The sequence below is a fragment of the Parasteatoda tepidariorum genome, chromosome 1 (genome assembly GCF_043381705.1).
Source record: "Parasteatoda tepidariorum isolate YZ-2023 chromosome 1, CAS_Ptep_4.0, whole genome shotgun sequence".
Lineage (NCBI taxonomy): Eukaryota > Metazoa > Arthropoda > Arachnida > Araneae > Theridiidae > Parasteatoda > Parasteatoda tepidariorum.
This window is the reverse complement of record NC_092204.1, coordinates 88,350,247-88,364,092: the sequence shown is the minus strand read 5'-3', so window position 1 is coordinate 88,364,092 and position 13,846 is coordinate 88,350,247. Positions and strand designations below refer to the sequence as shown.

The window sequence follows — 13,846 nt, the reverse complement described above, 5'->3', positions numbered from 1 at the left end:
TATAAAACATTCTTTGTTAACACAATACTCAGAATGTCTTAGGAATTCAAAATTTTGGTGCAACATCTCCAAAACAAAATTTCAACTGTTACAACAGTTTAATATATATTATGGAAAATAATTCACATTTAACAACTTATAAAAAATTAGGCTGGGTTTAAAAAAAAATTATTCGCATGTGGTTTAAGATTATCGGCGTAATTAGATTATTAAGTATCTATTTTAAGTTAATTTAATATTATAACAATTTTCGACATTGTTAATTAAAATTAATTACTAATTTAATACGCCAGTTTGTAAGGAAAAAAAATACTTATCGGTCATCCGGTCCCTGGATCCAGGACCTAGTAGCCCTAAAACGTCTACCTAAAAAAAACGTGCTACCTTTAAGAAAAAAATTACGAGACTGGCTAACGCGCTCTGCGTCGAAAATTCGAAAAAAAGGAGGGAGAAAAACAGCGCCCTCTGGCAAGCTCTGATAGGCTCTCATACCATTACGCCACTCCTCTTCAGCCATTTACTGCCTGTTGGGGAATAATCATTTGCGAAGGGACTTAAAACTAAAAAAAGGGGGGAAATCGCTTGCATGCGACCCAGCCACCAGCCAATTGTACAAAACAGATTAAAACATTAAAAATAAAATAAAAATAGTTTTAACAATTCAATTAATGGTTTGTGATGTCTCGATTTTTTTTTGTTTATAAAAATTTATGTACCGGTGAAAATTAATATATAACAGTTAAACACATAGGGCATTTACTTTTCAAAAGGAAAACTAATAATATTTGTACCACAACTATCTGCTTTTTCATAGTTCTAGATATACAAGATGTATTTAGAGCATTAATAAGGAAATATAATATATTAGATTGAAATGGTAATAGGAGTGTTAACTTTTGAAGATGTTTAAATTATTTTCAGTTAATTTATCAAAATTTCTATAAAAATTAAATGGTAGCAAAACAAAAGTTATTAATTACCTGGTATTAAAATACTATCAAAACCTGAATTGTAACCAATCCCCAACACATCTTCATAAGGACAAAACTGAACATCAGAGACCGTTGATGTAATTCTATGACGCAAATATGGAGTTTTAACAGTATTTCTGCAACAACCTTTATACACCTAAAATATTTAATGAATTTGCAGATACTCAACAGACAGAACATAACATTTATAAATTTTAAAAATATAAAAATAAATGTACCTAAAAATCATGAAATATAAAACAAAGATTAAAGGTCTACAAAGCTAAATTGTATCTCGTTTACATTTGGAATATGCAAAACATTACTTACAACAACATTTCATGGTTTTATAATGTACTAGATTCTTTGTCAATTTCTAATAATTTACTGCTATGGATTAAAGTTAACTTGAATTCACATAAAAATGATCAAGCTAATTGAAAAGTAAATATTTTTTATAATTTTAAGCATCATTAAAAATAAACTCAATTATCAAAAAAGCAAAATGCTATAAGAATAATATTATAATTTGAAATAGCAAAGTAAATATTTTAAAATAGCTTGGTATTTTTTTTCTAAAGATGCCCACTCAGCAAAAAATTTATCTCTGAAATAATCACTATTCCTGAATTTGAATTGTAGATTTCGTGAAACAGAAGAAAATATAGAAATAGAAATAAGACTAAATATATTTTAATTTGATAACAGCACATAATTTGTGACCGCTTTAAACTCCTTGAACTGCCAACTAGTACAGCGTTGTTAATATTTCTCAAACAATAAACCATTTTTTTTCCTGTTATTAAACAAGAGCAATGCTTGACTGAAAAATTTGCATAACAAGTTTACCTAATAAATTAGACTGACTTAGATAAAATGAAACACCTTCTGTGCATATAAAATCTAAATTAAAAAACTTTCTGCACACTTTGATTAACTCTTGTAACTAGTTATACCTCTTCTTTTAGCCACGTCATTTCGGCAAAATTTGTTTGAAAATCATGGATTTTTGCAAAATTGCTTAATTTTAATAGAACTTTATATTGATTCTTATTACATGGAAAAGTTTAGTAAAAAATTGAAAAAGCTGAAAACAGAAATCTAAAAATGCTATGTTAAAATTAAAAAAAAAATACATGAAATTTGAGTATGAAAAAAAGTAAGTAAGAAGCATTTACCCACAAAATGTTATCAACGCTTTAATAAAAAGAAATCAACGTGAGATTTTAGTTATTTATTTAGGTTGCGTAATTATGAATCTCAATGTGTAGTTTTTAACTCATGTGAATACAAATTTTGATATTTAACTTAAAAAAAAAAAATGTGAATATGAATAGTGATGTTCAATTTTAAAATAGCGTTAATGTGAATATCAATGTTTGATTTTAAATTCGCGAGAATATGAATCTCAATATCTGATTTTGAAATCATGAGAACATGAATCTCGATGTTTCATTTAAAAATAGCGAGAATACGAACATCGATATTTGATTTTAAAATTTCGTGAATGTGAATCTCAATGATTCATTTTAAAATCACCCTAATGCGAATCCCAATACTTGATTTTAAAATCACAAAAATACAAACCCTGGTATTTCATTTTAAAATCGTGTGAATACAAATTCTGATATATAATTTTTAAGTCACTTGAACTCGAATCATAATAGTGTCTTATAAATTGAGAGAATACAAAATGCAATATTTGATATAAAATTATGAAAATACGAAACAAGATGCCAGATCTTATATCACGTAATGTGTGATTCTAAATCATGTGAATGTAATTTTAAATTGTGTTTGCAATGGTAGGATAAGGCATAAAAAGGAATTTTCTTCTTCTTCTCGGGTATTCGAAAGGACAAACTTTCTTTGAAGAGGTGGATATTTTTCTTTTTTAGTAATAGTAAAAAATTTCTGTAATGATGACAAGTTTTCCACTAATTGAGTTTGTGTGCATGTGCATATTACATAGATTTGGAGGTAGGCCATGGTAAAACTAAATAAAAAAATTTCTTAAATCAAGATGTTTTTATTTATGCTTACTTCTACAACACTTCCAATACCCACAGCTAATGCATCCGTTTGGCTGAAATCCAAGAATCCAGCAGCACCTTTTAATTTGTATGACTGCAAGCATTTATATGTTCGAACATCAAATATTTTTAGAGTTCTGTCAGCACCAGCTGTAGCAATGTACCTTCAGTGCAATTAACTTATGTCAGTCATGTAAAAGCAGTAAAAAAATTAAAATTTCAAAGAAAATTAAAAAAAAAATCTTACAATCCTTTAGAATCAACAGCAAGAGCTCTAATTGGATGGGCATGACATAAAATCCTTGCAAGAGGCTTATCAACATTTGGCGACCACATGCTTACTGAACCTAAATTTTTGAAATTAAAATGACTATTATATATAACAAGAATATATATGTTTTGTAATTTGATTTTTCAAACTTTATGCCATCTAGAATCTAAATTTATTTGTTAATAACTGTCATAAGTTTTAAAAAAATCTGTTATATTCTCACCATTTGGATGACCAGTTACAAGAACAGCATTGTAAGGATTTTGTTTCATTACATTTAGTCGACCAGCATTAGTATACAGTTCCTTTACCATTTTACCAATAGAAACATCTAACCATGATACAAATCCTTTTTCACTCTGAAACGAAGAAAATTATTCACATGAAACATTTTGGGAAGTATTGTTGCAATAATTTTACCCATTCCTCCCCTCCCAAAAAAAACAAACCCAGGTTAGTTTAATTTTAAAAAAAAACCAACCTGACAGTGGGTTTCTTCATAATTGCATTTCACATACCTCCCAACATTGGAAAAATAAAATAATGGAGATTTTGCTAGCGAAATTTTTTAGGCTTTTAGTAAAGTTTTGATACATCATGCATAATCTTGTAAGTTAAAAAGAGAAACTCAAAATTGGAAATAATATAAGCATTTACAGTTAACAAAAAGATGTCTATAAATCTTAATATAAAGATGATTTTTTCAAACCATTATTTGTAATTACTTAAACTATTTTATTTTATAACCGTTGTTGACCATGTATTTCTTTTATGAAACTATTAATTTTCTATATGAAATTCTATTATTTCTTTCGCATGAAACCTATTATAAAGAATGTTTGTTTTTGTATTTTATTTCATAACCGTCGTTGGACAGCCGACCAAATTTTGAGTTTATGACCACTAATGATCAACTCCGTAGCCTTGTAATTTTGAACACAATCCAGAAGACAAGGGAACTCCTGGATCAGGTATTGGGAGAAATTTTCCTTCGTGGAGGACTTTTTGATGGGACTAAACCACATTTGAGTTACACGAAAACTAGACTAGGTGGCAAAGGGACTTTAATCCGTGACCCCTCTACCACTGAGGGTATTTTATATCAGAACTGTGGTCCGTGCAAGCTGGATGCGGAATTTGTATCGACTAGTCATCACTGGGATTCGAACCTGGTTCATCTCATTGGAAGGCAAATGCTCCATCCCCTGAGCAATCATGGCTCAATTTAAACTATTAACAGTCAACATACTGCAGTACTGGCAATAGCACCATCTGTTGAAGAATAAGTGAAGTATCTTTGCCATCAGTGGATATTTTATCACCAAAAATATTCTTTAAGAGATACGGAGAAATTTGAGAATATACGGGTAAGTTGTAAAATACACGAATCTTCGTTAAAAAACAGGAGACTTGGCAGATATGATTTTTTATTAACAGATTAGCTCAATTCCATACATTGAAAAGTTTATATTTCCATTACTTCTATATTCTACTGTGCTTGAAAATTTTTAATTAACCTTTTTAAAAACATATATAACTATAAATTGCAAACAATGTACAAAAGTATTTTAACAAAAACTTGAGAAACTAATTCACAATATTATTGAAATCATCGTTATAACAATATATGCAATAAATATTTTAGAATCACAATTCAACAAAATGGGGAAATTATTTATAAAAATATTTTTTAAATAATATTTTTTTCAGACCTATAAGTCTTCTTATATACAGTTTCAAATGAAATTTTTTTAAATATAGCAAATTAACACAATTATATTAAATTAATGGTATTTAAATTGTAGCAAGACAAGATTTACTCTAAGATTATAAACAATAGTAAAAAAACAATGAAATCCTGAAACTCCAAAAAAGCCCAGTAGGTTAGATTTTTCCTGAAAAAAACCAATACAACCCTGAGTATTTTGATTTTGAGCTTGTTTGTATTGTTATTACAGACGTTTTAAATTAAAGTCAATAAAAGGAACAAATAATTTTTCTTTACAAGAGATGATGCTATTTCCTTAACAAACAATTATGTATTTTACATAAGTACATTTGCAATTAAAATATCAGAAATACACTATTAATTACTCAGATTCCTGCTTTAAGATTCAAACTTCTAGTTGATTAAAATGTCAAGAAGTGATAGAGCTTTTCCAGATTATAATCCCAACAGTGAACTTATTAAGCAATTGCCAGAATTTGCATAATTGTTGTGAATTAAAAGATAGATAACCAGCAGGAGGGATTTCAAGATATATCATCAAATCAAAGACACATAATTTTTTTCTAATAAATATTATAATCAAAATACTTACAGATGTCGCTAATAGAAAATGATATGGTAAAAATTCCATTTGTAAAACTCTACTAAGCCTTTTGATGCAATGAAGTTCGACTCCTTTATTGTCATATATATAAACCCATTCTTTTTGAGCAGTAGCAAACATAGTAGGTAAGTGGAGATAACAAAGATCGTGAACAGATTCCATGACATTTATCTCACAATGAAGCCTTTTGGTAACCCAATCCATAGCAGCAACATGTCCTCTGCGGCCACCAAGCAAGAGATGCCTGAAAAAACAATTTAAAGACTTAGTTAATTTCATAGAATTCCTAGACAAAATAATATTTAAAATTTTTCAAATTAAAATATTTAAAGGAACTTTAGATGAAATACAGTCAAACCCCGTTAACACGAAATCGTCGGGACCACCGAAATTTTTCGTGTTAACCGAATTTCGTGTTAACCGTTTAGGTAGTGGCGGCATCTAGTCAACAATTATTGAACTACTAAACAATTACTTATATATTACAGTTCTTAAAAGTTACTAATGAAGACATATTGCAAATTTAAGTGAATTTAACATAAAATTAAAAATACTAAAAACAATGAACATTTAAAAATAACTTGAAATTTGGAGAAGAAATAATGAAGTGAATTGAACGCCAAATTACGAATTTATTTATCCGTTACGGAATCAAGGTTGAAAAAAGTCAGTTATTGACTTCTGTTTTAATTTCTTAAGATAACACTTATTAATAAAGTCATTTATATGTTCTAAGTTATCTAATGCATCCATAGCATTTTCTTGTTGCATGAGGAAACGATTAATTACTTTCATTGCACATGTCGCCTCATTTAAAGTAACTGGATTTTCTTGTTCAATATCGGACTCTTCATCAGTTGTATCCATGTCGACATCATCATTTTTCGCCGATAGTTCAGCGATTATGTCTTGATCGGTGGTTATATCCGATGTTAGCAAATCTTCGTCTATAGTGGTGTAGTCTTTGAACAAAGGGGCTGATAGAATCCCGCGTTTTTCCGCTTCTTCGATCAAATTAGTCAACGTTTCTGGTTCTGCTTCACTTATTTCTTGAAGATTCATTTCTTTTCCATCTGTGAACCCACCGCACTTGAAACTGTTTATAATTGTTTCAGAAGAAACATTGTTCCAAGCACATTTTAAGTATCTCATTGCGTCTAATAGATTTACAGAAAATGTAATTTTATTATCAAAGCAATGGATCATCTTGCGTACCATTTCTTTTCTGTATTGCACCTTCAAGCTATGAATGATACCTTGATCGCACGGCTGAAGTTTTGCTGTGGTGTTAGGAGGTAAAAAAACACATTTAATCGCTTTTAGTCCGTGAATATCATTATGAGCACTACAATTGTCAAGCATCAAACAAATATTTCTTTTTTCCCGAAATAGTTTCCTGTCCAAGTCTGTTAACCATTTCTTAAAAAGCATTTTATTCATCCAGGCTTTCTTATTTGAAGCATATACAACGGGTAAAGTTTTTAAGTTCTTAAAACAACGTGGGTTCGCTGATTTACCTACGACAAACAAGGGCAATTTTTCGGTCCCATCCATATTACAAGCGACCAAAACAGTAATTCTCTCTTTAGAGCATTTTCCGCCGGAGCATTTTTCTCCTTTAATGCTCAATGTACGGGAGGGCAATGCTTTGAAAAAGAGTCCCGTTTCATCAGCATTGAAAATGTCACGTGGCGCGTAATTTTTCCTAAGAGCAGGCCACTTTTCAGACAAAAATGATTCCACAGTCTCCTTATCTACAGTTGCTTCTTCGCCACAGATTTTATGACACACAATTCCATGACGCTTTTTGAATCGTGTTAACCAACCGTTTGAAGATGCGAAATTTGTCACGCCGAGAGCATCCGCAAAAACTTTTGCTTTTTCTTGCAATACATGACCCGTTAAAGGCAGATTCTGACTCCTTGCTTCACGCACCCATCGCAAAAGCGCTACTTCGATCTCCTCATTTCCCCCTGTTCTCATTCGCTTTCTAGCTGGCTCAAATTGATTGATAGCATATGCGACTTCAATTTTTTCACGATTTTTTATAATCGTAGATAGCGTGCTGTTGGGAATTCCATATTTCGTCGCGATCTCTGTTTTCTTTAATATTCCATCACAAACTTCATTCAAAATTTTTTGTTTAGTCTCTAAGGACAAGGATTGCTGTTTTCGACTCATTTTTACGAAATTTCAAGGGCAACTGACAGTCGGACTCTACCACGATCATGTGTGCTTATGCACTACTTTCCACCCCCTTCCACGCACGTGCAAAGAACATTCCGAAACAGAATAGCAGCAACCAATCAAAAGAGATAATTATGGAAGGATGGGACCTCGATTCGAGGGTAGGAGTAGAAATTTCAAAACACTAATTCCAAACTCTTGTAAAAGAAGAAATTTTGACTTGGAGTGAAAAAAATTCTTTTCGTCTTAAGCGGTATTTTGCGATTTGGGTTTCGCGTTAAAAGAATTAATTAACACTATTCTTCAGACTCGATCGACGGGACCTAACAATTATTTCGCGTTAAGCGAAATTTCGTGATAAGCGATTTCGCGTTAACGGGGTTTGACTGTATTAGGAAAATACTAAGAAGAAATTTTTTAAAAAAACTTTTTATCATCTGGTAAAATTTTATTTTTCAAAAATTAAGAACACGATAAAATTGTCATAATCATCACTATGACACATGGAATTTATTTTTCTACTTTTCATTAGCTTTTAAATGAACATTTCGTTATTATTATTTTTTGTTTACATTTATCAAGTTTGTTCTCTGTTCACTCAAGAATGTTTGCTTTTATACAACATATACACACAATGGTCAAAATTAGCAAGTAAATTTTAAGCAATTTCCACGAACAAATTATATTTTCCTTAGGCAACTAATGACTAGACTAATGGTCAGCAACCTATGACCCACAAGTCCACTAGGTATTATATTTAACGCATGACAGATTATTCCATTAATATAATGTTTTTATTTTCAGTATATTATAATAATACGTAATCTTAAATAGAAATAATGTGACACATCAGGAAAACTTTTTTTGAAATAAACTTTGTTACTTAGTCACAATGCAAAGTTTCAGACAATATCCAAAAACAGACATAATAATATTTGTAAACATAAGGATTTTTATTTATTCAGATTTTTCACTTTTCAAAAAGTTAAAAAGAACCATTCATTAAATGTATCCAGCAACTATCATACAATCTCAGTAAGAACAAAACAGAAAAATAATTTGCTTTTAGATTTACACAAAAAGCTTACTTAAAATAATTAATTGATTTAATTGCTACTTAAATAAAAATCTACTTTTCTAACTATTTTGAAAAAACTGCTTTATTAAAGTTATGACAATCTCTAAAATAAGTTATGTCAAGTTTTAAAATTTTTGATTTTGACTATATTTTAGAAGTAAATAGTACAAACTATAGAATGACCGAAAAAGATTTAATAGACATTTTGCAGGTTTTTAGTTTTATTACAAGCAAAATCATTAAAACCAAGAAGGAGGATAAAAAACTAGGTATAAAATAATAGATATTACAATATGCAGACACAGATAATAAACAATTAATAAAGCAAGAAAAAAAAAAAGCTTACAAACACAAAAAATATGCATTCTATTACCTTCCATCTCTTGAATAATTTATCTTATATGGTCCAAATTCAGTCAGGGATAGATTAAACAACTGTAAAATAAAATGTAAAAATAAATTCCACATTTATTATCATATTTAAAAGAGTGTTTGTAGAAATAAATTAATAAGAATTATTCTTTGCTTTGAACTTACAAAGTGATAAGCAAATAAGCAAACGTATTTAAGCGAGGGAAAAAAAGAGTCATTAGCATTATAATACTATGTTAAATGTTAAACAGGTTGTAAATTCATGAATTACATTTTTTAGGAAAGGAGGGAATATATATATAAATATGTATATATACCAGTGGTGCGCAAACTAGGGGTCGTCAGAAGTTTTTTGGGGGTCGCCAAATTTTTATGAAATGCATTATCCCTGCATGCAGCATACTATACAGTGTACATATAAAGAGTGAAGCGCCGCCACTAACTGTTTAATTGCAATTTCATGCTGTCCACTCTTTCCATGACCGTAATGCGTAATGTATTCTCTATCTGGCTATCCGTGGAAAAACAATATCCCGTTTTATGCAAGAATGCCATCATAGTGTTAATACAATTTGCATCAACGTATTTATGTGAAACTGGATTTAGCAAACTAGTTTCAATAAAAACTAAATACCACTCGCGTTTAAACCCTGAAGATGGTATGCGAATTGCAATTAGTAACATACATCCAAACATCGATGAGATAATTAGAAACTTGCAGCCACATACATCTCATTAAAGGGCAATTACTGATTTTTGAATTATACAAAAAGTATTTTCTTAAAATTATAAATAAAAATTAATATGAGTTAAATATGATGATGTTTTTATTCGATGAAACGAAAGAAATGCGCGAAATATACATCGTATTTGTGAACATTTATCTCTAGGGGTCACCGAAAATTTTCTCTCTACAAAAGGGGTCGCAGTCGAAAAAAGTTTGCGCACCACTGATATATACGATATGAGGCATACAAATTATATGAGAAAAATAACTAGTTAGAAAAAAAGTAGAACCAAATAATAAAGAATAGAGAACTTATGTCAAGATTTTTATTGATTATTTATTTAAAAAAAAGTTTTTTCGTTACTTATAAAATAAAAAAATACATATATTTACAGAATTACCTTAGAAGCACTAGTAATGTCAACTTCAGCAGCAATCTCATGTTGACTGATTCTATAGGTATCTTCATTATCATCAGGTTCAAGATAACTATTAAAATTTATTTAGCATATTTTAAAGTGAATTTTAAATTATTCAACAGCATAAAATCTAGAAAAAAATTTAATTTCCAGAGATATAATTAATAACAAAGATTTTCTTAAAAATAAACAATATGAACAGGTACATTGAGAGAAAAGCACGGTTTCCTTCAAAAAAATGTATCTTTATATTCTGCTTATTTTAAATCAAGGTGAGCAAGTTTTAAGGTTTAATTAATAATAATCCAAATGTTTGCGTATACAAAGCAAGATAATTACCCAGATTCTTCTGTTAACAGCAATTCATTTCTTGCAGCATCTCTTACAGATTTCCGAATCTTTTTATCAGCTTTAATCAGGTCTATTTTGTGTAGTTTACTTTTAATTCCCCTCTAAATAAATAAAAAAAAAATGTAAAAATCACATTTATAATAGTTTTACAGAAAACAATGAATAGTAATTTGAAATATAGAAGGTTTTTAAATTATTGCATGGTTCTTATTTCCTTCATATATTTTATAAGCAGATTCAATAATGAAATTTGCATTTTTTAAAATTGAAATAGTTATAATCTGTTTACTAGGAGTATCTCATTGATATCAAAATAATGAAAATATAAAATGAAATTAATAAAAAGAATAAAACATTATTGAAATAATTATTTAAAATAAAGACTTTTGGATACATTTTCATAGATCATAATATGAATGTAAGTTTATAAGAAGATGATCATTATCACAACATTTAAAAAGCAAAAATGTGCCTAATTCTCAGATAGATTCAAAAATATTATTGAAAGATAATGATTTTTTAAAATTTCTTCCCTATTTGTAATATTAGACAAATTAAAAAGAAAGGAAATTACTATTATGAAAAAGTCAAAATTGGCAGAATTGACAGTTCAGTTAATTTTGATCTTCTATCATCCTATCTGATCTGAAATTTCAATTTTTTCTTTATTATTCTGTGCAAAGGATCTCTAGATTTTCAAAGATTATGAGTGCTACATAGTTAACTTTTAAAATTATATGGTATATGCATGACAAAATTCAATTTTAATAATACTGCATTTCACCAATATGATAAAAAAAATTAAATATCCTTAATTATAAAACAATGTACAATTGACAATTTTTTGTAATTATGAACACATCTACAACCAGGGTTGGCAGGTTTTTGACATGTGACAGTTTTTGACAGTTTAAACCATGGTTTAAACCGTCACATCAAAAACCTCACTGTCAAAAATGTCGAAAATGTCAAAAACCTATATTCATATGTAAAATTAAATTAATATATAAAATTTATATATTTTTTATAAAGGATAGTGTTTCTAAATATGTTCTAGAAAAAATAAATTTAAAATTTTGAAGAAACACTTATATTTTGAATAGTAACCAAAATCTTGTACTTTTGAAAGCTCACATCTTTTGTATTCATTATCTTTTGTATTCAATATTATGTATTCATTTTCATGTGTTATTGAAAATCTGCAGTGATATTATTAAGAAATTTATTTATAACCAAATTTAGTGTATAGTATAGATTATACTAAAAATTAGACATTTTTAAAGATAAACATTAGCAGTTTTGCACATTGGACATCTTTTAAAGAAAAATCTTTGTAATATTCCTTTAAATTTTCTTAATAATCTTTTTAACATAAGACAATACAAATTTAAGTGCTTTCTGTTAAATACACAGAGTAGTTAGTGTCGATTTACAGTATATTCAGCCTATTCATTTACTATGCTGAAAATTTAGTTTATCCAAATACTTGTGAATTTCATTTTGCTGAATACTATATACATAGTTTTGTTGAATATCTAAATATTCAGCTGTTGAATAATTACTTCTTGCTTTCAAGATATGCATTATTTGTATTCTTAATACAAGTGGGGGGGAAAAAATTAAGAGGTAAAAATTGTCTTAAAATGATAAGTGTAATAATTATAAATAAATATAATAAACAATATGAATTATATTTATCATTATTCACAAATATAACTACTTTTAAATTCAAATTAACATACTGGATAATAAAGATATTCGGTATAACATAAAAATTTTTTTTCATACACTTGTATCAAGTTTGTATTTATACAACCATAACTTGTAAGTTCCTTATAAATATTAGTTATATGTTCCTTATATGTCAAAAATGCATAGTAATAAACTTTTAATTTTCTTAAGTATCAAAGAAAAAAAATTTTATTTTCAAAATATAAATATTTAAAAAAATTTTGTGCAAAATTTTTCGCACATGTATTTGAATATAAATTTCTGAGATTTTAAATCTGTTATTTTACCTTCATTTTAATTAAAAAATATTTTAAAACCTGCTGATTACCTATAGTATAATTAAATTTCAATATAATGCATGGTAACTGTTGGTAGTTTTGAAGTTTATATATTTTTTTGGCAAACTTTAGTTTTTGACATTTTTGACGGGTTTTTGACGGTTTAAACCAGTATTATACCCTTGTCATGTCAAAAACCACTTTTTGACGTCAAAAACCCAACCCTGTCTACAACCATTAAATTTTTTACCAGCATTAAGGTTAACATTAGTCAACATTAAGGTTAAGCTGTAAAATTTCCCATATATAATGGCTTACCATAAAAACTCTCTCAACATGCAACTTTTAATTACTCAGTTTAGAGCATAGCAGAACTTAATTTGGTAGCAGTAAACCAAATTTTATCAAAATAGTAATAGCTTAACTATTTGTTTCATTATACAATGTTTTATATCTAATATCTTACCTTCTATTATCATTAATTATTAAGATATAAAAATCATAGGGAAATCGCTTACAAAATCAACTCTTTCTCCTCTTTTGTATTTCTTAAGTTTTTCTATAGGTACAGGTGGAGCGCCATGATATGGATCAAAAGAAGTATTCTCAGTTTCAAAGTGAGACATAATTACATAAGCTAAAAAAATAATAATAAGTCAATACTATTGAAAACAACGACATAATATATAGGGCATAAAATTCAAATAAATTAAGATTTTAACAAGCATACTCAAAACTGAAGCAGTATCGAATTTTGAACATCAACATAAAATCAGATGAAATGCAATAAAAAGGAAAAAAATAAACTTGTTTCAAAATAAACAGGAGCTTTAAATCGATATATACCTGTTAATAACTGCTGAAAGTGACTGACAAATTTTACATTACATTAACATGTGTACAAATTTAGTTTATTTATTTTCATTTTCTTGTGCACTTTCCACAAAATAATTCAGATTCAAATAAGAACTTTTTCAATTAGAAAAAACTGAAACTTCGTGAACGGAATATTTTAACAAATAACGAATGCGTTATAAATAAATTATACGAACATTTAAGTTTAGAAAGTTGATAATAGTTGGTAAACTCGAACAG

General features: G+C 28.3%; 1 protein-coding gene across 2 annotated transcripts in view; it reads right to left on the bottom strand.

The window, feature by feature from the left end:
- LOC107444954 (WD repeat-containing protein 46) overlaps positions 1–13,844 on the bottom strand; it is an 18,364-nt gene extending 4,520 nt beyond the window's left edge. Inside the window, exons 1-10 of one of the 2 annotated variants that reach the window (XM_071183499.1) lie at positions 13,598–13,844; positions 13,270–13,388; positions 10,731–10,843; positions 10,374–10,461; positions 9,247–9,308; positions 5,597–5,852; positions 3,499–3,634; positions 3,252–3,351; positions 3,015–3,168; positions 981–1,128 (exon numbers count right to left, since the gene is read on the bottom strand). In XM_071183499.1, the coding sequence (XP_071039600.1) occupies positions 981–1,128; positions 3,015–3,168; positions 3,252–3,351; positions 3,499–3,634; positions 5,597–5,852; positions 9,247–9,308; positions 10,374–10,461; positions 10,731–10,843; positions 13,270–13,377 (1,165 nt within the window). In that variant the 5' untranslated portion in view covers positions 13,378–13,388; positions 13,598–13,844. Of the gene's footprint in view, positions 1–980; positions 1,129–3,014; positions 3,169–3,251; positions 3,352–3,498; positions 3,635–5,596; positions 5,853–9,246; positions 9,309–10,373; positions 10,462–10,730; positions 10,844–13,269; positions 13,389–13,481 lie in introns of both variants that reach the window. The other variant, XM_071183501.1, reaches the window with a different exon arrangement.
- Between the last annotated feature and the right edge of the window lie 2 nt (positions 13,845–13,846).